The sequence below is a fragment of the Cariama cristata genome, unplaced genomic scaffold (genome assembly GCF_000690535.1).
Source record: "Cariama cristata isolate BGI_N322 unplaced genomic scaffold, ASM69053v1 scaffold9562, whole genome shotgun sequence".
Classification (NCBI taxonomy): Eukaryota; Metazoa; Chordata; class Aves; order Cariamiformes; family Cariamidae; genus Cariama; species Cariama cristata.
The window spans coordinates 363-26188 of record NW_009602122.1 but is presented as its reverse complement, the minus strand read 5'-3'; the positions used below and the strand labels follow the sequence as shown (position 1 = coordinate 26188).

The 25826-nt window shown below is 38.6% G+C and overlaps 2 protein-coding genes across 5 annotated transcripts in view; one reads left to right on the top strand and one right to left on the bottom strand.

Moving 5' to 3' along the window:
* Nucleotides 1-20717, top strand: part of FXR1 (fragile X mental retardation, autosomal homolog 1) — a 29812-nt gene extending 9095 nt beyond the window's left edge. The window contains exons 6-17 of one of the 4 annotated variants that reach the window (XM_009694601.1): nucleotides 1021-1137; nucleotides 1237-1407; nucleotides 7117-7195; nucleotides 10352-10461; nucleotides 11433-11519; nucleotides 12287-12344; nucleotides 12432-12494; nucleotides 14189-14392; nucleotides 15096-15296; nucleotides 16036-16116; nucleotides 18667-18758; nucleotides 19697-20717. In XM_009694601.1, the coding sequence (XP_009692903.1) occupies nucleotides 1021-1137; nucleotides 1237-1407; nucleotides 7117-7195; nucleotides 10352-10461; nucleotides 11433-11519; nucleotides 12287-12344; nucleotides 12432-12494; nucleotides 14189-14392; nucleotides 15096-15296; nucleotides 16036-16116; nucleotides 18667-18758; nucleotides 19697-19867 (1434 nt within the window). In that variant the 3' untranslated portion in view covers nucleotides 19868-20717. Of the gene's footprint in view, nucleotides 1-1020; nucleotides 1138-1236; nucleotides 1408-7116; nucleotides 7196-10351; nucleotides 10462-11432; nucleotides 11520-12286; nucleotides 12495-14188; nucleotides 14393-15095; nucleotides 15297-16035; nucleotides 16117-18666; nucleotides 18759-19696 lie in introns of all 4 variants that reach the window. The other 3 variants (XM_009694600.1, XM_009694598.1, XM_009694599.1) reach the window with 3 other exon arrangements.
* A 1728-nt stretch (nucleotides 20718-22445) lies between these two features.
* Nucleotides 22446-25826, bottom strand: part of DNAJC19 (DnaJ (Hsp40) homolog, subfamily C, member 19) — a 3472-nt gene continuing 91 nt past the window's right edge. The window contains exons 2-5 of the mRNA XM_009694597.1: nucleotides 25466-25539; nucleotides 25022-25098; nucleotides 23994-24064; nucleotides 22446-22801 (exon numbers count right to left, since the gene is read on the bottom strand). Of these exons, the coding sequence (XP_009692899.1) occupies nucleotides 22731-22801; nucleotides 23994-24064; nucleotides 25022-25098; nucleotides 25466-25539 (293 nt within the window). The 3' untranslated portion in view covers nucleotides 22446-22730. The remainder of the gene's footprint in view (nucleotides 22802-23993; nucleotides 24065-25021; nucleotides 25099-25465; nucleotides 25540-25826) is intronic.

Sequence of the window (25826 nt, the reverse complement as noted above, 5' to 3'; positions counted from 1 at the left end):
AGTTGCTGTGTATATCCAGCAGCAAAATCGTTAGTGTAAAATATGCTGTGAATGATAACAGAAAATTGGTGGTTTGCAGGGGTGGTGCTGAATTTCTCATGCTTTGTTTTGAGGAAGAATAATGTCAATGTAACTTCTGGAAATTTAGATCATGTTTACAAGATGCGAACCTCATGAAGTTCAGCAAGGCCAAGTGCAAGGTCCTGCACATGGGTCAGGGCAATCCCAGGCACAAATACAGGCTGGGCAGAGAATGGATTGAGAGCAGCCCTGAGGAGAAGGAGTTGAGGGTGTTGGTTGATGAGAAGTTTGATGTAACATGGCAATGTGCTCTTGCAGCCCAGAAAGCCAACTGTATCCTGGGCTGCATCCCAAGCAGCATGACCAGCAGGTCGAGGGAGGGGATTCTCCCCCTCTACTCCACTTTTGTGAGACCCCCCCTGCAGTACTGCCTTCAGCTCTGGGGCCCTCAGCACAAGAAGGGCATGGACCTGTTGGAGTGAGTCCAGAGGAGGCCAGGGCTGGAGCACCTCTCCTGTGAGGACAGGCTGAGGGAGTTGGGGTTGTTCAACCTGGAGAAGAGAAGGCTCCAGGCAGACCTTAGAGCAGCCTTCCGGTACCTAAAGGGGCCTATGAGAAAGTTGGGGAGGGACTTTTTACAAGGGGATGGGGTGCTAGGACAAGGGGCAATGGCTTTAAACTGGAAGAGGGAAGATTTTTATTAGATATGAGGAAGAAATTCATCATGGTGTGGGTGGTGAGGCTGAGGAACAGGTTGCCTGGAGAAGCTGTGGATGCCCCATCCCTGGAAGTGTTCAAGGCCAGGTTGGATGGGGCTTTGAGCGACCTGATCTGGTGGAAGGCGTCCCTGCCCATGGCAGGGGGGTTGGAACTAGATGATATTTAAGGTCCCTTCTAACCAAACCGTTCTATGATTCTATGATAAATAAGTTCCTGATTTATCCCTTAAATGTGAGTTCACTTTAAAAAATGAAACTTCATGTTCCTTCTCTTTTGTAGTCTGCCAGTGAAGCAACAGTGAAGAGAGTGAATATACTGAGTGACATGCATTTGCGCAGCATTCGTACCAAACTTATGCTTATGTCAAGAAATGAAGAAGCTACAAAACACTTAGAAGTAAGCCATAGCTTGTAATTCTTTTTCCTTGAAACTGAGCACGTAACTGTATGTTACATTGAGTGCATGTGGATGAGTCTTATTTTGTTTCCCCTTCAGTGCACAAAGCAGCTTGCTGCAGCATTTCACGAGGAATTTGTAGTCAGAGAAGATTTAATGGGACTTGCTATAGGAACACATGGCAGTAACATACAACAAGCCAGAAAGGTTCCAGGAGTTACTGCCATTGAACTTGAGGAGGATACTGGTACTTTCAGAATCTATGGAGAGGTAAGGTGGAAACTTTGTATGAATCTGATGAGCATTTCACTCTAGCCGCTTTTAGAGCGGTGAGACCTTTACCCAAAATTAAGAACTGGAAATAGCTGAGTAGTTGTCAGAGTGTCTATATGCATGTCCACACTATGGCTGTTCATACTATATGTATTTGAAATACGGGACTTCATTGCAGTGGTGACCTCCATAAGATGTGTTCTGTCCTAGTCACTCCATGTGCTGATGCACAAGTTCTGTGATAACTGCACTGTACATCTCAGTCAACCTGAGAGAAGTGTAATTTGCTGCTATTTGACTTGATCACAGATTTATTTTTTTTCCTTCCAACTGTATATGCTGTTCTCGTTGGGTCCCCCCACCCCCCTTTCTATTTCATGTGTTTTGCTGTGTGGTGTCTGCTGCTCTGACCTAGCCAAATGTGTTAAAGCCTATCTCACCTGCTTCTAACCCTTTTAATTTGGCAATTTAATGCTGACTTGGAGCAAAATAATACACTGATTTGCTCCAAGTTAATTCCATTTGTGTGACTTTTAACTGATGTGCTTTAAATTTCACTAGTGCTTTTAAATGTAACTGGTCTTTGGACCAAGACAATGATCTGTTCAGGAGGCAGAAGGGTAGTGACAAAGATGCTACTGTCACCAGAGCCCTGTCAGAACATTTCTTGAGGGTTTTTATCCCATGCTACCAGCTCTGCAGGTACCACTATGAGTGACTGGTGTTAATGCTTTTAGAAATCCTTGGTTGTCTACTGTTTCAGGAATCTGTAGTCTTGAATTATAGAATCATAGAATCATTATGGTTGGAAGAGACCTCAAAGATCATCAAGTCCAACCATATACCCGATGCCACCATGCCCACTGAACCATGTCTCGAAGCGCCACATCTAAACGTTTTTTGAACACCTCCAGGGATGGTGAGTCCACTACCTCCCTGGGGAGCCCCTTCCAATGCCTGACGTCACTTACGGTGAAGTAGTTCTTCCTCATATTCAACCTGAACCTCCCCTGGCGCAACTTGAGACCGTTTCCTCTTGTCCTATCGCTAGTTACCAGGAGAAGAGACCAACCCGCACCTCACTGCAACCTCTTTTCAGGTCGTTGTAGAGGGCGACAAGGTCTCCCCTCAGCCTCCTTTTCTCCAGGCTAAACAACCCCAGCTCCCTCAGCCACTCCTCATAAGGCTTTTTCTCCAGGCCCTTCACCAGCTTTGTTGCCCTTCTCTGGACACACTCCAGCACCTCAAGGTCCTTCTTGTAGTGAGGGGCCCAAAACTGAACACAGTATTCACTCTGGCCCCACCAGCGCAGAGTACAAAGCGATGATCACTTCCCTAGTTGTGCTGGCCACACTATTTAATATGTATTTATATATCTATATATATTATGCTCCATGCATGTTAGGAGTAGAACCTGGTTGTGATCCCAAGGGTCAGGTAAAGTTGATACTACTGAGAGGAGGACAAACTTCTGTACTCCGCAGTATCTCTGAAGTTCTCTGTCCTTTTTTTGGAAACCTTAAACACTTCCAGGGTATCAGGGTGGCAGCAGATCCTTCTTTGGTCTAGTACTACCAGTAAATCATGTCTCACAGTTCATGAAAAAGAATCTGACAAGTTTAAACGCGGTAGAATGTCTAGCGTATTCCGGTTTTGATCTCTTTAATGTGAATGATGTGATGCTGAAACTTGTGAGAAGGTTACAACTGTCACCAGCCTCTTACAGTAGTGCACAGCAATGATTATAAATACCAGATGCCCCCTAAATAAAAATGCCATTCAACACATCCAGCCTTATCCTTCCTAGAAGTGATAGCTACTTCTAAAAAAGCCAGGCAACCTAAATATTCCATGTGATGAGGGCTTCAGCATCTGGGTGTACTTGTCTACTCGTTTTGCCTGTTTTCAGCTGAAGTTGGCAAGCAGCCAGACCCTAATGGCTGCATGCACATGCAGACAATTTTAGACTGAGATGTGTGGGAGGAGTGATCCAGTGTCCTTGATACTGTAGTCAGGGTCTGAGGGTCTCCCATAGCTAACGTTTTGCATACAAATAAATGTTCAGTGTTGCTCAGGGCCAGAATCTTTGAGTGAAGGAACAGGGAGATAAATTTTAAAGACTATTGGCAAGCTGTGGGATGCTGCTCATGCTTTTTCCCTATCTGGTCAAGACTACTTTTGTTCTAGGACCCTTCCCCTGCTGCCTGAACTGCTGCTTGTGATGCCTGTACAGACCACAGTACTGTGAGCTTCAGAGCTTGGAGAGGGAGAGCTGTATCAGAAACAAAAGATAGTCTTAGACCTTCATTACTGGCAAAATTTAATTGCAGTCAATTCTTGTGCAATTCTTAACACTTGAGCTTCTTCCCTCTTACACTTCCCTCTTATTTTTTTTATATGATAACCATTCCTTTGGATAGAAGGGTAGCAAGATCCTATCTATCTTGACTTTTTCAGGAGACTTTTACTTTTTGGTTTCACTTTGGAGCTTTCATTAGCTCAGTTTCATTTGAACTAGGAGACTAATATGTGGTTTATTTTCTTGAAAAAAGACTTGTATCACAATGGAAAGAGCATGTTCCTTGCCATGACTTGGGAGTGCTTTGTCTTTATCTGCATGAGGATAAGGCTTTTCAGATGAGTCCCACAGGTAGTTTCGGGGTTTGCTGTTTGTGGAGGTCTAAAAGAGCTATGAGGGCTTTGTATAGACTTATGAAATCTTGTCTCAGAAAGTAGTGTGAGACTCCTGAGACAGATCCACCATTTGCAGTAGGAGTGCGTTCCGATGACCTTATAGCCACAAGGTCTACATTAGTGACTGTGTTACAAAACATTTTCCCTAAAAGCTGCAGCCATACAGTTCTTATTTCACACTCATTTATAACTCTCCTGCTGCAAAAATGGTAGGTATAATGCTGAGTTTAGAAAAATACCCTGCATTTAATCTTACTATTAAAGACTTTTCTAGTAGCGTGGAAGTGTCTTGATTGTGTGGGCTACTATGTGAAGTAACCAGAGCATCGATGGACATGTAGACTGTAATTGAAAGTTAGAAAGGCAGTTGCTAGCAACTGGAATTCTTTGAAGTCTTTAATCTGTGTGCGCACTAATTTTTAGGGAGAAAGAAATTATTTTTCTTTCCCTTTTCTGAATTACTGATTGCAAGGAACTAAAAGTACATTGCCCAAATCGGCTTTATGTGCTATCTCATGTTGCGGTGTGAATGAGTCATACAGGTTGTACTCGCATAGAATTCTGAGTGCTTGTGGCAAAGTGTCGATATGCATATGGGTGCACTGGAGAACTCCAGTTACTGGCAGTTGTTTGTTTTCTCACCCTGACTCTGCTTCTGAGAAAGCAGTCACTGTTTCTTCATCTGTATTTGGGAAAGAATTGATAAAGTACCTCTGAGGCAGAATAGTGTGAACTCTTCAGTTAATTGTGTCCTGTTTGTAGAGTTCATTGAAGGTGAAAAATTGCTAATGTGTATTGAAGTTTGTATCATTTTAACGGTTGCTTTGAGTACGCAGCGTAACCTCTGCTCCCTGCAATGACTTTCTGTCCGTGTTTTCCATGCTTGATTGCTTGTTTCATTATCTTGAAATCCAATTCACCCATGTTTCTCTTGCTATCATTTTGACCTCTGCCAGAAGTAGGAGTTTACAAATTTTTTATTTTTCTAGGACTTCCCTAATTTGATTGAAATTTGCAGAAGCTGGTGGTACTCTTATTTCATGTGTTGCCTAAAAAATGACAGATGAAAGAGCTGAGGCATTAGTGTAAAATGGAAACTGCTCAAAAGCTGTCATTACTGACTACATGCCAATATTCGTTCCTTAATTCTACACTTTTGCTGTTGCTGATTTGAAGCTTTGTTTCTTGTTTCAGCATCTGTATAGCCTCTATTAACTGTTAGTTAATTTCTGTCATTTAATAATAAAGCTAGAAGAGAGCGTTTATAGGAGTTCTCCTCACTAACCAGTGATGCTGTCCTGTCTTGGAAAACATTGCAGGTGAACTGTGGCCAGAAACCAGCGTTCTGGAAGGAGAGCACCTTGGTTGTAATATTACTTGCAGTATAAAGGTGATATGATTAGGACAGATTGCTTAGTGCAGTATACCTTTTAAGCGATTGCTGTAGAGTTCGGGTTGCATTAGTGTAATTTACCTGTAGTTACAAGAGAGAGTTTGTCTGAAGGTGCTGGTTATTCAGGCTTAGTTTCCTGTCAAGCATAAGACAGGAGAGAAACAGAAGTAGAAAAATTTTTCTAGAGAAAATGGAAAACTTCCTACCTGTAGGAAGTTCTGAACAGACTCGATGTGCTGTGTCTGTATGTTCCTACACCTTCCTGCAGGGCTGTTGCTCCTTTGAACCCCCAGTTTGCCTGACCACTGCCAAATTCTCCTGCAGAGCACTGTGCTCTGAACATAGCCTCCCAGCCTTTCTGCAGCAAGTCCCTGTCTTGAAGATATGAGTGCGTTGTGTGGTGGGCAAGCCTTGTGAGTGTGCGCACACTAGAAGAGTAGCTACTTCTGTCACTTTGGCAGCGTTTGTTCGCTGGGGATTAATGTGTATTTGCAAACAGTACTTGGTATTAAGACCGGCATGCAAAAATGGATCTATCTCTTACAAGAAATGTTCTGTGACTGATTTTGTTGTTTTCTTTCTGTTCTCTTGAATACTGAGTAAGGGAATAGAAATTTCATAGAGGAGGGAACTTCCAATGGCTGTTTTATTTATGCTGTTCTTCTACGTAAAAGGCTGTAAAGCCAGTCAGTGCTCACAGGGAGCCTGTAAAGTTCTGTGGAGAGATAGGACATTTCCGGAGTGGAAAAACAATCTTTATCAGGTGACATAATCTTTAGATACTGTCAAGAGAAACAAGTCTAAAATTCATTTTCTCTTTTGCCGTTTTTCTACGTGTGGCCCTCTGGGTAATGTAGTAGTGTATTACATGTTAAAAATGGCATTAAAAGTTGCAAAATATGTTGCTGACAATAGCAGTGGTAGCACAGTTTCTGTGAAGAAAAACTGGGTGCTTCCCAAGCAGTTTAGAGGAAGATGCAGAGCTTAAACTATAGTTTTATGGCTTGCCCATCTAATCGTAGCCCTATAACTACTGATGCACTGCAAAGTCAGATGAAATGAGATATATGATCCAAAGTTTCTTTTATAATATTCTTGTAAGCAGAAGTTTCTATGAGTGCTGATAGGACCTTTTACAAATTTATTTCTTTTCAGTACAGAATCTTTGTGATAATTGTTGTATTGATTTTTTTTTCATATAAATGGACTCTACATTTGAAAATTATGTTTTTATTTTGGAGAAAAAGAATGTAATTAGCTGGGTTTTTTTCCCAATGAATGTCTACTAGAAACTGCTTTAAGATACATCTGTAAGATACTTTATGTCTGGGGTTTACTCGTGATAAGTTGCAGATAATATTTTTAAATATCTTAAAATAACGTGGAAAAGGTTGTTTTATTTGTTACTGATGCTTTGCTTTGCTACTGAATTTTGTGTCTGGGCATTTTACTCAACTACTACTTCAACATTTAGTTCAAAACTAAATTAATCTTGTCTCTGTTCTTCTCTTTTTGAAAATAAGTGTGATGTTTGGAAGACTTGCAGCTGTGGCCACAAGACTTTATTTTTAACCTACTGTATTCACAAATAAACTAAATTTTTCTAAATTCATTTCCAGACTGCTGATGCAGTAAAAAAGGCTAGAAGTTACTTGGAATTTGTGGAGGATTTTATTCAAGTTCCCAGAAATCTTGTTGGTATGTAATACTTCTAAAACTTGAAAATTTGGGGAAAGAGAGCCTAGTCGGCGTGGCTCTTCAAAGAAGTCTGCCAGTATGATATTTGATTTCTCCATTTAAGTGATTAATCTTTTAGAACTGTATGTATCAGGGAGTTATTAAGAAATTAGATATAATATTGTTGAATAATACTTTGTCTGGATATTAACACTTAAAACAGTTTGATTACGGACTTGTGCTATCTAATTTAATGATAATATTTGAAATTCAGAATCTAGTAAAGAAATAATTTGCTAAATTGACTACTTAGAAGTGCTGAAACTAAATTCCAAAATTTAATATGAAAGCACTACAACTGAGTTGCAAGAATGATGCAGACAATTCTCATGTTATTGCTTCCTCCTGGATTCAGATTTGTTAGAGGTGGTGGTTGGCTGGTGTTGAGCTGCTGTATAAATCAGCAGTGCTTGGCAGGCTCATCCTCCGTCTAGAAATGGGCATTTTTCCATGTTTCAGCTTTATGAAGGGGTAGTTTCCCAAAACTTGTCAATGCGTATTACAGTTGCTTATGTATCATAAGCTACCTAAAGGTGAGATTAATCTTACTCCCCTTCAGGAGAAAAACTTCCCTAGTCCAGTCTTCACAGGATACTTTTTCCATTTCCCTCATTCTACTCCTCTTAGCCCGCTTGTTGCATTGAGTCTGGCAGCTTCCTGCTCTGTGTTACCAGCTCACAGGCAACGCAGGTGTGAAGGGAGTATTAAGAGTGCAGGTGTTGTACCTGATTCAACACTAGTTTGGATTATCCAAAGGAAAAATTAAAAGCTGTGCTTTAGCCTCCTATGGTTTTGGGCTTAAAGCTTGCATATTATAGACTACATACTGTAAATCACATGCAAACTCCTAAAAATTAGACTTTCAAAATTTTTATAACTCAAGCAAGTTAAGGTGTAGCATTTTGTTGTTTGGGTTTTTTTTTTAATAGGACCTCTGCAAATTATGTATCTGATACAACTTAATCATTTGCTTATCTACCTCATGTTAAAGCTTGTTTTAATATTCAGCAAATTAATTCATAGAATCATAGAATCATTATGATTGGAAGAGACCTCAAAGATCATCAAGTCCAACCGTATACCACATGCCACCATGCCCGCTAAACCCACTGAACCATGTCTGAAAGCGCCACATCTAAACGTTTTTTGAACACCTCCAGGGATGATGAGTCCACCACCTCCCTGGGGAGCCCCTTCCAATGCCTAACAACTCTTACAGTGCAGAAATTATTCCTCATATTCAACCTGAACCTCCCCTGGTGCAACTTGAGACCATTTCCTCTTGTCCTATGGCTAGTTACCGGGGAGAAGAGCCCAACCCCCACCTCGCTATAACCTCCTTTCAGGTAGTTGTAGAGGGCGATCAGGTCTCCCCTCAGCCTCCTCTTCTCCAGACTAAACACCCCCAGCTCCCTCAGCCGCTCCTCATAAGACTGTTTCTCCAGGCCCTTCACCAGCTTTGTTGCCCTTCTCTGGACACACTCCAGCACCTCAAGGTCCTTCTTGTAGTGAGGGGCCCAAAACTGAACACAGTATTCAAGGTGCAGCCTCAGCAGCGCAGAGTACAAAGCGATGATCACTTCCCTAGTTGTGCTGGCCACGCTATTTCTGATAGAGATTGTTAGTTTGTACATGAAGACTTTTTTCTGTAATTTCATTCAGCAAACCTAGTTGAACTAAGGAATTATGCTAAATCTGATATTTTACAAATTGAGGTTTTTGGGGGCTTTGGGTAGCATTCACTGATGTGAATAAACCCATATAAGAATCACGGCAGTAGCCATAGTAACGCATTTAACTGAAAATGCTACTTTTAAACAATTACAGTACTAATTTATGACAGAGGCCGACATCTTGCCCAATTCACCTATGGTCATATATGTAAGCAGAGATACATTTAGCTACACTTTATGAAACACCCAAGTTAAAAGAAGTGTAGTGATCGTTAATGGCTCAAACTGAAGATAGCCCACTATGCCCAATGCATTTCTTTCTGTACCGAGAGAGGAGTGCCATCTACTGAATGGCCAATTTCAGCTACTGAAGCTTCTTGGGACTGAGGACCTTTTCCCAAATACTGGCTACCCATCATCCATAGAAAAATGTTTAACACTGTAATGAGTGTGGTTTATTGTAGTAGTAGTAGTAAGGGGATCACTGTGGAATGATTAGCTATAACATCTTTTTTTAAGACTAAAAGATACAAAAAAACCTACCGAGTTATTTGAACTGTTGAGGAAAGGAAGCATTTTAAATACTTTTTGCACTTGACTTTGTATCATATTGATACCTTCTGTAAATAGTGTTCTTTATGGAGTATTCTGTCACACACTTCTGACTGTTCAGAGGTTCTACCTTCCTTTACTTGTAATTTAAACTGAAATGTTTTTGAGTGCCAGATACCTGTAGCTTTGATGAAGAAATGTTTCCACATAACTTTAGTTTAAGGAAGAGCTACAATCTTTTAGTAAGGGAGCAAAGGAGTCACTTTTTTGAGATTTAAACATACGAGTTCTGAAGAACCTTTTGGTTTAGATCCCACACATGATCTCAAAATAAATATTTTAAAGGTAATATGGGAAGTACAGGTAGTACCTATGTTTGTTGTAAAGTCAAAATTAATTTTCAGAAAATAATTACATAGATTTTTACTTTTTTTTTAAGAGGCTCCCAACAAATGTATATTGTATATGCCTGTTAAAATGTCAGGAAACATTGAATGAGGGTACATGTGGAGTCAGGGGTCCAAGTAACTTTCATATAAAATTTTAAAATAGGCATTTACCAAATTTCTGTGCCATTTTAATCTTAGTCTGGTCCTATTTGAAACTTGCATGTAGAGGTGATCTTCATCAATACTTGTCATTCTATGCATATATACGTATTTATATAGTTTTAATTTTTGGAAGCTTTCACCTCTTTCTTCTGGCACAGTGTGGGATTTTCTTTGGGGTTTTTTTTGTACCTCTGAAGTAGGAGAAAACTTTGAAACAAAGTGAATGGTAAAGGAGAGTCAGGTGGTTGTTACAATTATGGTACATATAATTTAAAATATCAAGAAATCCATTAAAATATTTTGCACATGGGTGCAAAATTAACCATTCTTGCCCTCTGAAGGAAAAGTTATTGGAAAAAATGGAAAAGTGATTCAGGAGATTGTAGACAAGTCTGGAGTCGTCAGGGTGAGAATTGAAGGAGATAATGAAAATAAACTGCCTCGTGAAGATGTAAGTACTTTATTCTTTCTTCCTATGATTAGGTTTTTATTTTCAAAACCAGTCATGTTGAACCTTTCGATAAAGAGTATGTAGGAAAATATATGCAGACAGTGAGAATTTCTGGGGCATGACTCAAATGAGTTAAGGTGCTACCGTACGGCATCAGAATGGGATCACTGTTTCATCTTTGTATCATTATGCAGTTTGTAAATATGGCCTTCATGGCTTGTGCACACCTTTTTTTCACGCCAACCTGTAATGGTGGTGATGGCCATGTTACAAAAATATGGTGTCTGTGATTTGGGTAGTTTTCTAGGATAGAAGCTTGTGGGTTATTTAACGAAGCCAGTTTTATAACTTTTGTGTGAATGTAGAGAGAGCAGTTTTGAAGCTTTTTTCAAACTGGCATCTTGCAGTAAATTTTATATGAAACTGTTCAAGAACGGTTTTTTGCTGCTGAAGCAAGACTTCCCCCCCCCGCCCCCCTTTCTCCTATATGTACTTTAGCTGCATAACTAATTTGGGATTGGTAGCATTAATAATGTTTGCATATTTTAAATATATGATAACATAAGATAAAATCTTCTGAAGGTGTTTCATCTTGTAAGGTTGGTTTAATTAACTACTGGACATCTCTTGATAAACTATGGATGCCTCTACCCACCTACTGTGATAAACACACACAGCAATTGTGTTACGTGGGAGGGAATATAAACACACTATGTCCGGTTACCTCAACTGCCAGAGTAGGTTGTTGTGAAAGTTGGGACAGTCTGAAGTCCTTCACGCATAAGCCCCTACCCTCACCTCAGTCTGAGCTGTTTCTAGTGCCTCTTTGCAGCCCAAGATTCAGTTACTATCTTTGCTTGTTTAGCTCACTTCTGTAATTTAAACAGATTTTTTTAATAATTTAAATAGAAAGCATTGTTTTGATGATAACGTTCTTCCTGGAAATAAAATTTGACATTTTGTTTCTATAGGGAATGGTACCGTTTGTATTTGTTGGTACTAAAGAAAGCATTGGAAATGTCCAAGTTCTTTTAGAATACCACATCGCATACCTAAAGGTAAGTGTATTCAGAGAAACAATCTGTAGAGGAAACTTTGGTTGAAGTAGCAGAATTTTGAGCAACAGCTTTGGTGGGATTTGCAGTTTATAAACTGTTCCTCTGTATATCAGGATTCAAGGTTCGGTTCCTTGAACCCACTCCAGCCCCATAGGTATTATGTAGGCCTTTTAAATACATTATCATGGTTACCTAGTACTCTTGGTGTTGAAAGGATTGGACTGTGTAGAACGCTGCTTTGAGTGGTGGTTGGGAAGTAATAGGCAATTTTTTTGTTGATGTAAATGTTCTGTTCTGTTGTTAATGCTCTTTTGGGGTAGGATGAAATTTCTAAGAGTAATACGCTACTACTATGTAGTATTAGAACAGTTATCCATTTAGATTACTTGGCTTTCTATGGAGTTGTGGTATTGACTTAACAGAAATAATGAATGTATTTGAATTCTGTTACTTGGTCAGTTTGCTTTTTTTTTTTCAAATTTGACTAGAAAATATGTGATGAAGTGTAGTTAAGAAAGGTGGTAATAGTCTTAAAAACAATTTTTCTGCATGGTGATTTAAGAGAAAGGTTTTAGATTTCTTCCAAAACTCAGAGATTGTAGAACTCATACTTGAATTCCATTACTTGCAGTCACCTTCAAGGTTCAGGGTTAACTGTCCTACAGGAATGCTGGTTTTTAAGGTGACTGGATGGACGGTGGCATTTTGTGAGGGGAAAGAACATTTCTTTATCAGCGATATTTTTTCGTTTGTTTCCTTTTATGTAGGAGGTAGAGCAACTAAGACTGGAAAGGCTCCAGATTGATGAACAATTGCGTCAGATTGGTATGGGTTTCAGACCTTCTTCCACTAGAGTTCCTGAAAAAGAAAAGGGTTATACAACTGATGAGAGCACCCTCTCCTCAGTGCAAGGTTCCAGATCCTACAGCGGAAGAGGGAGAGGCCGCAGAGGCCCCAATTACACATCTGGTTACGGTGAGTTTTCGTGGGCATCTATTGAGTGAGTCCTCGGGATACTTTTAAATCTGTAACTGTATCTAGATTTCTTTCTGTTCAGCATAGTTGAGTGAAGATAGGGTTGAAAATTTAGAACTGCCATTTTATTTTTTACGTAGCTCAAAACAACTAATTAGATGTACATTCTTGTTGAAGTTAAGTTTTAAATTGGAAAAACTGAGCATACAGAACTCTGGTAAGATTTTCTCCTTCAACAGTAGTAGTTACATCATACAAAACTGGGAAAGAGAAAGAGTTACAGATACTCTTCAGAAGTCACAAGTTAAAACAAAAAATACCTGCAATTAGCATTATCTGTTTTGATTGAGACGGAAAAGAAAACGCTTGTCTGTGATCATGGCCATCTTACGAACGTATTTTTGAACAGTAAACCAAAATAATTTAAAATTGAGACAGCACAAAATCCTGTTGTGTTTTTTTTATTTATTTTATTTGGTCAGGAAGTAACTGGGTTTGTTTCAGATGTAGTGAGGTATTCTGATGCATTTTGAAATTAACAAGGAACTGCTACTCAGTTCCCTGGAGGTGTGCACATCCCCTTTTCATTCAGCAGCAGCTCCCCAAATGGAGACAGTCTGCATTTGAATATAGACGCATTTCACAAAAACATAGGTGCGCCAGTAAACGGGGGGGAGGGGATCGATTTGTTCAATACAGTAAATTACTCTTGATCATCTATATGTAGGTCATTTGTGTTACAAAATCAGACACATTCTTCTTTGGGATTTTATAGTCTGTCACTGACTGTAGCTTCCAGGATCATGCCGTGTTGGTGAGGTTAATTCTGATGATAATGCTAATGTTTGTAACTTTGTTTTTTACTATTTCCCAATGAATTGTTTGACTACACTATAATAAAAGCTGTTCAGTTTGTTTATACATACACAGGCTTTCATTTGGAAAATGTACTATTCCCCCTCCTGCCCCGCCCCCACCCCAAAATGGCAAGAACTGCATTTTAGAACCCTACAGATCTAAGTATCTTTATTGCAGAATGGTTAGTAGGGAGAGTTCCTGGATGCTTAAAATAAATAGTAAGTGTGGAATTTTCAAGTAGCAAAAAGCTGTGTGGGTTTGGTTAGCTCAGAGACAGTGGCATATTATGGGCGCTATTTAATATAAACAGTTAAATTGTTCAAGCAGCATTACAACAGGCAGAAGAGGTTGCTTAGCAACAGCCATCAGCTATAAGGTGGCAAAGTTGTCCTTGGGAATTTCAGAGAAGTTGCCTAGAAACTGCACCAAATGCCTGCAGTGTATACACAAAGAAAAGAAATACTGTTTCATCCTTCATTTACCCGTGTACGTAAATTACAGTTTTGGTAATCTTTGAGCCCTTTTTTTTACATGTTATTACAAACCAACTTGGGCTAAGAATCTTAGAAACCTAAGTGACTTATGCTCTATCTATATTTTATATGTGCATATGTTTTTATATATGAGTATACATAGAAAACTATGTATACATTTATATACTTTAAGCATAATAAATTGTTTAATTTTTATATTTATCCATTTTTTATATATATGAAAAATAACATACACATATATAACCAGCCATGCTGTTCGGGAGACTTCTGTGAGGATCTGAAACAAGAATATAATCCCAAATTTCATATTCATTTCCAATTTTCTTTTCCTTCTTGTACAAGGTACAAACTCTGAGCTCTCTAATCCCTCTGAAACAGAATCTGAGAGAAAAGATGAACTTAGTGACTGGTCCTTGGCAGGAGAAGATGACAGAGAAAGCAGACATCAGCGTGACAATAGACGACGTCCTGGAGGACGAGGACGTAGTGTATCTGGAGGTCGTGGGCGTGGAGGGCCTCGTGGTGGCAAGTCATCCATTAGCTCTGGTACTGTGTTTCAAATGTATTTTGAATTTAGTTTTTATTCCTGGCAATTTTCTGTATAACCTCTTCCTATCTTAAAATACGCCATTTTTACATTATAATCTTAGTACATTGGGATTTCAGTAGAGTCGTGTGATAACTTCTTGTCATATGCTATGCTGTTATATTTTTATTTGTTTATCTTCTGTTCGCAATGATTTTCATTTCCTTCCTCTACTACGCTACATAATAATGCTATTATCAAAGTTTATAAATGTTTGGCATGTTACCTGTGGCTGCCTTCTGAGTTAAGCTTATGTTTAGATACAGAATAAGAGAAGAAATAGGATGGAAGTTACCTTGTGTTTTATTAGAATTTGACTGTGCTAGTTCATAACAGTTTAATAGTGTCAAAAGTACCATGCTGCTATGAAGTGAAAGGGGTATTTGACACATTTAGCAGTTTTGAGTAAAAGTTATCTAAATGTGACCTTGGAAATCTTTCTGATGAAATAATACAAGTGCCTGTTGTGGTGCCTTGGAATATTTACTGTTGGATTACTGTTAGAGAGGACCTAGTATGAAATAAATACTGTAGGTCTGTGTACTATAGCTTTTGATAAGGTTGCTTTGTATTTTGAAAGTTGCAAACACAGATGTAAGTCAGCCTGGAAATTAAATTCTATGTAACTACAGTATCTTAGACTGAAACTTTTTGTTTGTTTAGTGCTTAAAGATCCAGACAGCAACCCTTACAGCTTGCTTGATAACACAGAGTCAGACCAGACGGTGGATACCGATGCTAGTGAATCTCACCACAGTAGTAACCGTCGCAGGAGGTCACGCCGGCGAAGGACTGATGAAGATGCCGTTCTTATGGATGGAATGACAGAGTCTGATACAGCTTCTGTTAATGAGAATGGTTTAGGTATGTAAACAGTTGGATGATAGTCCCAGAACAAGCGAAGACAAAATGTGTTGTCTATGTAAGTGCAGTGAAACACTTGTTCATTTTTGTTAGTGATAAATCATTGTTCTGTTAGAGGTTGCTGTCTGATTAAAGAAAGACTTCCTCCATGGCTCTGCCATGAAGTCTCCTCTTTATTGAGCTCCGCTAGTATTTTTATACGTCTCTTTTGTAAAAACCATGTGACAGAGACACCAAAGACTAATTTGTTTCCTGTTACTATTGCTGTTTTCACAGAAGGAGCACTGTTGGATCAGCATTCTATTTTGTCCTTGGTAACCTCAGTCTCGTTGTAGGGAAGCTACTTAAGTAGCTGTTAATTTGTCTCTAGCCACCTTCTGCTTAAGTACTTTCCCTCAGTAAATTCTCTTGATACTTGCTGGGACAAGGATATAACCTGTTGCTTAATAATGTAGAAAAAAACCCATGAGTTACGTGGCTAAAATTGGACATACGATTACGTATTTAATAAATGCAAGTCATTCAGCATATGCCTAAATGTTGTAATGAGCCAAGAGTAAAAACTAGCTTTTGCGTTATTGTGTATGCTTTCAGTGTAAAATTATGTTTATCTTTCAGCTTGTCTTATTTAGCCTGTCTCTCTAATGGAAGCAATTTTTAAATGCCCCATGCTGAAACTGCTGAAGAATTTATTTATTTTATCATCAGAAATAGTTCATGGTAAACTTTGCAATTGCAGATGATAGTGACAAAAAACCCCAGCGACGCAATCGTAGCCGCAGGCGTCGCTTCAGGGGTCAGGCAGAAGATAGACAGCCAGGTAATTCGAGTGGAGCTGTGGGTAATCTCAGGTCAAAAGCATGAGAGAATGTTGTGTCTGCTGTTTTACATATAGCTGCATAATATAAAAAGGTTACTCAATAACTAATAAGACTACTAGATTAAGATGAAAGACATTACTTCTACTAGGAGAACTTGTAAAAGTTCTTAATCTGCCTAATGACACTAATTTATAATGTCTAACTTTTTGCTTGGACATCCGAGTGACGCTTCTGATCCAGTTCTCATTGAAGTCAATAGCCAAAGTGCTGTTGACTTCAGTGGTCCAGGATCAAGACGAACATGAAGGTTCATGATCTGCACTCACTTGCATCTGTGCCCTTGCACCGAACGCGACACAACCTTTTCAGCACTGGCTGAGGAGCAGAAAGGGGGGATGGCAGGACGTGGGGTCCCTGGCAGAGCACTCTGAGGGAACTCACACGGGATCTGCCAGTCCCGTGCCTGTATCAAATCGCTGCTATCGGTCCTCGGCTTTTGTGCGTATTTGTAAGTCATCTACAAATTGAGGGTGGGAAGGAGGAGAAATTCAAATGAAATTGCATGTTTCCAATTTTTTTGTTGTTTTGGCTTGTTGCATTTCTTTTGTGTGTACTAACACTTGAAACGTTTGAGGTGAACTAGCTCATTTTGAGTATAATGCCCTATTTAGAAAATGCTTGTACATACCGGCATAAGGTAGTAACAGAAGGTCTTCTAGATTGACAGGTTCAAAATTTCACCCGTTTGTCTTCCTTATATCTGTGGTGCTCATACAACATTTGATTAAGAAGAAAAAAAAAGTTGTTGCATTACACTAACTAAAACTTGGGGAAAGGAAAAAAAAAACCAAACACATGGCCTTTACCACCACCACCACCACCCCCCCCCCAAAAAAAAACAAAACAAAAAAACACCAAACCCAAAGTAACCCATTACTTCTCAACATTCTAGTTTTGTAACAGTGATAGGAGTTTATAAAAGGATGCAAAAAGTAAAAACAAATTTCAGCTTTCACTTCTGAGAAACTACTTTCAGCCAGCAACACAAAGAGATATTAGTCATCTCTACAAAAAGCTATGATATTTCTCTTTTAAATCTAAGTATTCTAAGAACAAAACAAAATTTCCCAAACAAGGTTTCTCAGGTTATTTTCATGTTGATGTCTTTGTCCAAGATACCATTTTCAGTTTGCATAGTAAATATTTTTAAATACAACAGTATGAGCATTGGTAGCTAGTTACACTGTCTTTGTGAAAAATGCTCTAATAATTTCATGTATTCATAAATACTTAGTGTATAGTGAGTGAAATTAAGACAGAAGGAACTCCCCCTGCCCAATGCTAACAATATACTTCAGTCTTTTAGTTGTATTATTTGATTTACGTTGCTATACATGTATGAATATTAAGAATTGGTATCTCATTCTGTGTGCATGAAACATGCTTCGTCTTTACATTAGAGGAGTTGGGTACAGAACCTCATTTTAAAGAAGTAATTCTTGTGCAGAAACTCACTTGGTCTCGACAATTATGCAAGGACCCAGTTGTAAGAAGTCCATTTACTCTAACAGAAAATTAATGTGTTGTACTTCCTCTTCTGATTTAGGTTTCATGCACAGTCATTCCTAAATCCAGAAAAATAGTTCACCTGAATGCATGACATACTAAATGTAATTGACTGTACTGTTCAATAGGTAATGCTTGCCAACTCCAATGTGCTTCAGCTCATCGAAGATACAAGTCTGTATTTAAATTTGTAGCACTGCGTATTCTAAAGATAGCATTGACTCGTAATTGGTGTGGTTACAAGAGGGCAGGATAAGACAAAACCAGGCCACAAGAACATGTGCTGAGGCGGGCAGAAGAGAGGTTAGAAAACCCCTGGCCGGCATCCAGTAAGTGCAGCCGTAAGAGTGCCAGCATGGCTGTCCCGCTGTTGAGTGCGGGCTCCCTCATGCAGAGCCCCTTGCAAGTGCCTGCACACAGCCCCACCGTTAACCCACCCACCCACAAGCCAGAGTTAACGCTCTGGATTGCATTTGAATACCAGGAGGAGGGTGAGTTCCCTTGTTGGTTGCTTGATGAAGTAACAGAGATTTGAATGCCACTTTATCATCAGTGATATACTCTGAACCTCCCCCAGTTATTTTCATATTTTAACTTGCTTTCATTTTTGTCAGTGTGAAATTCTTTATTCAAGATAGTAAAACTCCAGTGAGAGACACAGTCTATAGTTTAAAGAGCCTGCAGTCTGATCTCTTCAGACCTAGTACAGAAAGCCCTTCTTTTCCAATAAAATTTACAATTGGACCAAAATTACTATTTTACTAAGACTCCACCTTCAGATCATCATGTTACCGATTTTAGTGAAAATTGTATTTAACAACAGAAACAAATTGATCCTTGCTATGTAGTCAATACCTGTAAGTGTGAAGGCCTTTTGTGAGATCTTGCAGTTGTAGCATAACTTGTACAGAAAAGACACATGAAGCTTAATGCTAAATTAGAGTTCTGATGTGAGCATCACTGTAATTTTTTTCCTTGAACAGTAACAGTAGCTGATTATATCTCACGAGCTGAATCGCAAAGTAGACAGAGAAACCCTCCAAAGGAGACACTAGCCAAAACCAAGAAAGAAACGGTAAGAAGATTTTTTTTTTTTTTTTTTTCCTAAATGTAGGTTTCCTCTTTTTGTCTTCCCTTGCAGAAAAAACAGTAAAGGAACGCTTCATTTTGAGCACCCTCATTTGACTACAAGTGCATTTGAGTTTAAGAATAAATCATTAAAAGCAAAAATGGCCCAGGGTAAACAGAGCTGACATGGACTTGTAGACTGTCGTTGCAGACTTCAGTGATCAGTGTAATGCTCAAATTAAGTCTTCATGCATTTTAAAATACTATACTTACTAATGTAGCATTACATAATAAAATGTGAAAATTATCCATGGATGAATCTTAAGAATGAATCCTTAAAATGCTTTACAAATAGAGGATCCTAGTGCATGTTTAGTGACTTGTACAAACTATTTTTAGAAAGAATCAGTGTTACAAGATTGTAGATTTGAGATTGCTTCTCCTTAAATGATTAGAGTGGCATTACGTATCTTAAAAAAACAAGATTCAGAACTGAATAAAGCAGAACTCCCTTACTTCTAAAGTAACATTGAACTTACTGCCACAAGTTATGTCTGAGCTGAGCAACATAAAGATCCATTGCTATATGATTAACAAAATCTAATCTTACTATAGACTTGGAAAGGGGTGTAACACTTGTCTTTTCAGTTAACTACTTCTTTGGCTTAGACAAATTGAAATTGTGAAATAAAACACTCTGGGTATGCTGGGGCTATGCTGTCTCGGGGTTCCCTTGGCATGATTTCCTGGGAAGCGTCCCGATACGGAAGTATCCTATAAATGACAAGGTAAGTAATAGGATGCTATAAATGATAGGAGACTGGCACAGCCAGACCGGAGGCGTTTCCTATCGCAAAGTTGTTGTGTGACCCAGAGGGAAATTTAGATTACACTCCGTATACTTTTAGGGAATTTTTAATACTATCCTGTTTTTGTTTTTGCAAGGCAAAAGATGCGATCGATGAGAACAGCCCTTCTGAAAAGGCAGTGAATGGTCCTGCTACAACTTCTGGGGATGAGCCTTCTAAACCACAGCACAGTCCTGATGAAAAGAAAGTTACTGTTCAGGAGGATGGAAATAATCAGGAAGAAGCAGTGCTGAATGGTGTTTCATAAACTGAACTTCCTAGTTTACAGTTCTTTTACATTACATTTAAAATAGTGCTTGTATAAGCTTGCCAAAGATAGAATATGGATCGCCAGTCTTGACACCGCACTTTCAGTTCCTCCATTTTGGAATACAGAAAGGGGAGGGATCCTGAAGAAATCATATGTTAAACATACTTTGACACCTACTGTGTTATAAATATATCATCAGATGTGCCTTGAGATAGTATATGTAACATTTAAATAAACAAAATTGCTGGCTATAGGAAATGTTATTTTGTTTTCAAAATATGGCAAAGATGTGAGGGGGATCCCTAACATAATACTCTTTATGAAAGCATTAGCTGCTTTTGTTACATTTTTAATAATATGCAACCACTTCTTCACCTGAGGAATACTAGAAAGAAATGCAGTCTAAAATATTTTGCACTGAAATGTAATTCTCCATTAGTTTAGTCTGGAAACTGGTCTGTTTTAATACATGTTTTTTAAATGCTGTATGTAGAGGAAAAATCTGCAGACCACTGGAATACATTTGTTAAATTCTCATAATCTGCAGGGATACTGGGTGACATTGGCAGTGACTGTTCTACATTGAGGCTTTGTTTGGTTTATTTATTAAACTGTACAGTATTTAAAAATCAAACATAGCTTTAGTTAACACTAAGCTGAATTAGTCATGTCCATTAAGACATAACCTGAACTACTGAAAAAGATCAATTTCCAGAAAGTTTATTCTGTATAAACTACATATGTTAGTCCTTAGTAGAGTATTTTTATTTTTGTTTTGGTTGTTTGATGTGCAATATGTTTTTTTTTTGTATGCTGGTAGTAAAAGAAAATAAACTTTGATCTTCCATCTGTTGACTGTTTCTATCAGAAATTTAAATTACTATTGACTTTGAGGTTTTCAAGCTGTTAACACTAACAATTGAAATTTACTTGCGAGGCAGCTTGAACCTTTAACTCTTTTCTAAGAGTTTTCTAACATGCTAATCTTCCATTCTTTAAGGTGATGATGTAAAACATCAGTTAACAAGTCTAAAAACAGACTTCTTATCTTGGAGAATCACATAACCTGACTAACATATATAGGAATTAATGCAGATGTAGTTTTTGATTGAGAAGTTACATGTGTGATGCACTAACCCATCTTTTCAGGCAGATCTGGGTAGCAAGGTGTTGTAGTAAGTCAGAGTAAACTGGTAGTGCTGAGGTTGTACTGGCTTGAAAGAAAAAAAATTCTGTCTTAACCTGATTCCATCCAGAGTAAGGACAAAAGTGTTCTGAACCACCTGTGACTCCTGCTGCTGTACCTGCTGCAGCTACCGGAGAGTTGTACCAACTAGGTTTGGGAATGTAGTTTGTTTAAGGAGATGAGCAGTTTTGAGTATGACTTAACTGCTGACACTCACTGACAATGTTCCCTCCTGGAGAACACACACAGGTAAATTGTTCTAATGCTGAAGCGTGCGCAAGTACCTCAACTGATAAGGCAGACACAAGAGTGGAGAAAACTTTAGAAACGGGGAATAAAGAAGAGCTATGTTTTAAAAATCAGTATTATTTGGCAGGGAAAAGTACAGTAACATTCTGTGTGTGGCTTGAGGTGTGCATACTCTGAACTGCTGCCTGGCAATGTTCCAGCTGTTTTTTTCACCCCACTTTAAATTCCGTAGTAAAGCAAAGTTATCGCGCTCTCTGTAGTTCTAAATGTTTTCCCTTTCATACTCATGTTACCGATTTGATCCTCTCCTCTGAAGGCATGGAACGCTTCCTTGCTGTTCAGGTAATCCTCACCAAATGGCCTAGGACAGTCTACAGCAATGCAGCGACATAGTGGCCAACGTTCATGCAGAGGCTGGCTGAGCGCGTACAGCAGTATGCCGAAGTAGAGACTTCTTAGTTCTGGAAAAATGAAAGCTCTCAAATCTCTTGTGTTTATGGAACAGGTAGGTGTTAACTCTTACGTGTGCTGTACAGCAGCTTTACCGTAGTTGCAGGAAGACTGGCAGGATTCTTGCAGTGTGACAGAACTCTTTGGCCCTAACTCAGATACTTACAGAGATGGCTGCTGGGGTCTGTTTGGCTTTGTGCAGGACGGTAAATCCAGCTCGGGTATCTTCAATGGTCTAGGTAAAGAGTTCCTGTTCCCTCATTACTATAAATGCAAACCTTACTGTGTGAATTCTAACTTTGTAGTGTAAGATAATGTATGAAACTACAGTACTTATATTACAAATTTAGAATTTATTAAATGCTATAAAATCTATTAAAAACTGAAAGTTACTAAAAAGTCTAGGATGTTCCAGACCCCTCAGTAACACTTAAGCAGCTCAACCAACCTTGTTTTTCACAAGGCAAAGACAGCCAAGTACATTGTTTCCTATACTTTATTTCTTCAGTCAGAGACAACCACACATCTGTCCCAATTCTTGCCCCCAAATAAATCCTCTGATTTTTTCCATCCCCTCCCCGAACCAGTTCATCATGCTAACTTTGGCATATGTAAGAACAGCAGCATGAACTTCAAACATAGCTAGTTTAACAAAAATTAGGTAATAGTATGTAAGTCTACCTGTATCTGGTAACATGCATTGGCCAAACCAAGTTATTACTCTTTTACACTGAAAATATTTCCGAGTGGCAGATTTTGCTGCTTAATAAAAAACAGCTATGAAAAAAACTTGAAGCCTCGCTCCCTCACGTTTCCCCAAAAAGTGACTAAGAAGTGAGTGGGGAGGGAAGTACCTCCCTGGATTTGTATTTCCAGCTTTGTTTATATTAAGTCAGACTGACATTAGAATTCCTCTTAAGCCATTTGTCAAAAATAATCATTTGCATGGACAAACCCTCTGGTTTTCTCTCTCATTCATTTTTTAGCTTGATCTTCCAGTAAATCTTTAGCTTCATTGATTTTGGCTGCTACATATGGAGAGCCACCTAGGAGAAAGATAACCTCACGTCACATCAGATGAAAAAAAACCATTTCTGTGTTGTTCATAATGCTACAGTACATAAGTGGGAAAAAAAATGAGAGTATGGTCTGAAAGTTACCCAAAGAACAAACTGCATTATGCCTGAAGCAATGTAAGTTTACACTTACGGTCACTGCAGTAGCTACATGTGCAGACAGCTCATTCCTGTTAGGCTGCTTTTAGTTCATTGGAGTGGGTTTGTTTTTTCTCCAGTTTTATCAGTCAGAAATTAATAGGTCACTTAGCATAAAGTTTGTTGTGAATACAGGAGCAGTAAACTAACAAGTCTGCAGATAAACCTTCCCCCTGGCCTAGTTCAAGGCAAGCTTAGGAAGAAACTGAAACAGAATCCACAATGCAAATGCACTGAAATGGTAACTGACCATGAGGTGCAAAGATTTGTAGTATGTATTTGTAGCATGTATACCATATATTAGTATTAGCATTACTCTATTTTTTTACTTGAAGCTTAATTTAACTTACTTAGGTCATGTAAAATATGCAAAATGCTCCTAGCAGTCTTTGGACAGCTATTTTGGATTTTGGTGCATAAAAGTAATGAAGTTCAACGGTCACTTCAAAGGAAGCCATTTTACCTTTTAAGTGAGGATTAAAAGGTTAAATGCCAAGCACAAAGACGTGATTCTGACTCACCAAAGTAAACAATTTAGAACAGTTACAGATGCCTCAAGTTACTAACTTTAAGCATAACTAGATACTGAGCCTTCAGACTACCAGAAACAGACATATTTCATAGTTTAGCATCTTCAACAGATGCAGAAGGCTCAATACTTGCCATTTATGGTCAATTCCCAATGCATTCAAATGAACTCAAACTCACATAAAGTGCACAAATACACTTGGGCTTTCATCTAAAATTAAGGTGATTTTTAAGTCTCATTTTAATTTGATATGCACAGAAGACAGAGCAAGTAACAAGCTGACTTCCTGAGTCTGTCTGCTTGCTTTAGAGCATTCACACAAAAACGTGCTCCAAAACCATAAGCATTAAGGCACCCTAAAATTTGTTTTCACTCAAGAGTTTTCTGGGGTTTTTTTAGTAGCTGAGGTAGTCATATCTCAGTCATCCCTACACAGTTCTATTAATCTGTGTTAAAAACATTTATGTATTAATCCATGTGACTTCATTTACTTACCTTTATCTGGATGATTCAGAAGCATGATCCGTCTATGAGCTTCTCTAATTTTACTTCTGTTGGCTGTAGGGCTTTAAAAGAGAGAAAAACTGACTTACGGGAACCTCCTAAAATCCCACAGATCTTTAAAAGATGTCTTAGAACAAGCAAGCGCTCTGTCTTATCCATAAGCTCTTTGGCTTACATGTACGTTTTTCTTTTCCTATTACTGGTGTGTAGCATGCAAGTCCTGGAGAGGGTTTCTAAAGTTTTCCCAAAACGCTGTACGCTGAAGAAGACATGCTATAGCAGCCTAATGTGGTGGGGGTCATTCACACAGTTGAAAAGAAACAGAACTATGTTGTAACACTTTTATTCGGACAACTTCTTAAAGGTCGGTGGAAAAAAATAAGATAAAATTTGCTCTTGATTTATTAAAAAAAAAAAACACACACACCACCAAAAAAACCCAAACAACAAACTGTATACAAAGTTCACAGAAGTCATTCTTATTCTGTATCTCATTAGATACATTTGTGTATTAGGTGTTAAGTCTCTTTAAGTTTTGGCAGGGATAGCTACCATATTCTAGAATATCTTAGATATGAGTAAGTAATGAATTTACTCCACATACAAGAAGTCGGTTTGCAGCACCTTCATACTGTGTCTATCCGAAATTCACCAGCAGGAGCCACAAGCAAACAGGACAACCATGCTCCCCATACCCAGTAAACCCCAAGGCTTCCTGAAAATGGGATATTTACCTGGACCTGTACGTGGCTTTTAAATGTGCTAGGGATTTGTAGATGTATGGAGTCCAGCTAGAGTTAGCTTTAAGCAAGCCAACATGCAGCAAAGAATCCCAAGTAAGTACAGAAAATCCTGAAGGGCCGCGTCATATTTCCTGACTTGGCAGTGGAATTCCCAGGGGAAGCTGGGCATAGGACAGCCTCAAGCACTGAGAATTATGGCCTTTTCAAACCAGGCCAGCAACTAGGTAACACCGTAGCCTCCACTTTACCTTTCATTTCTAATAAATTTCCTTTTACCTCACTCCTAGTATTAAAGCTGCTTCTCGTTTAGTCATTTTGGGTTCAAATCCGCCTCTGTAATAACCACTGAAGGCCTGAAAGAGAAAATGCAGTCATTTAAAAAACACTAAAGTTTAACTTTATCAGTTAAAACAACTCATTGCTCTAGCAGTCCTGAGCTTTTAATCTGTAAGAATACTGCAAAGCTTCTTTTGGGCTTGTAGTAAGAAATGCAGCTGAAGCAGAGTATCATTATTTAAATGAGCACTTAAACTTGCCAAAACAAATTCTCTATTAGTCAACCACCAGTGGAATTGCTGAGATTAATTCTGTTATTACTGACAAAATTATGTTTAGTATTAGAAGAAAATACAGCAATGCTATACAGAGACAAAAGACACTAGTTATTTCACCAAGTAAACTTTTGAATAAAAAGATGCTACTGATAAGACAAAAACTTACAGGTTTTGGCAGATTCTGAAGTGCTTGTTTTACTTGTGGTTCCATTTGTTTCATAGCTTTCAGTGCATAGCGACCTTAAAGAAACCAGTGTTGAACAAGGCTAAGTATAAAGCTTCGTGAAGATTTAGCAATTCAGTGTAACTGGTAACTTGTGGATTAGAACATGGTATAAACTTTTTTGGGACATAAAAAAGTACAAATTTTGATCTTTTGTTTAATTACAGCCATGTTTCTCAATACAGGCTCTCCCAAAAAAGTGTCCTGTATCAGGTATTAAACTACCTTAAAATTCCTCAGTACTGAAGCAGGCAACGATAAGTACAACTGGGTGTTCAGTGTCCTCCCACCATCTACAAACCTG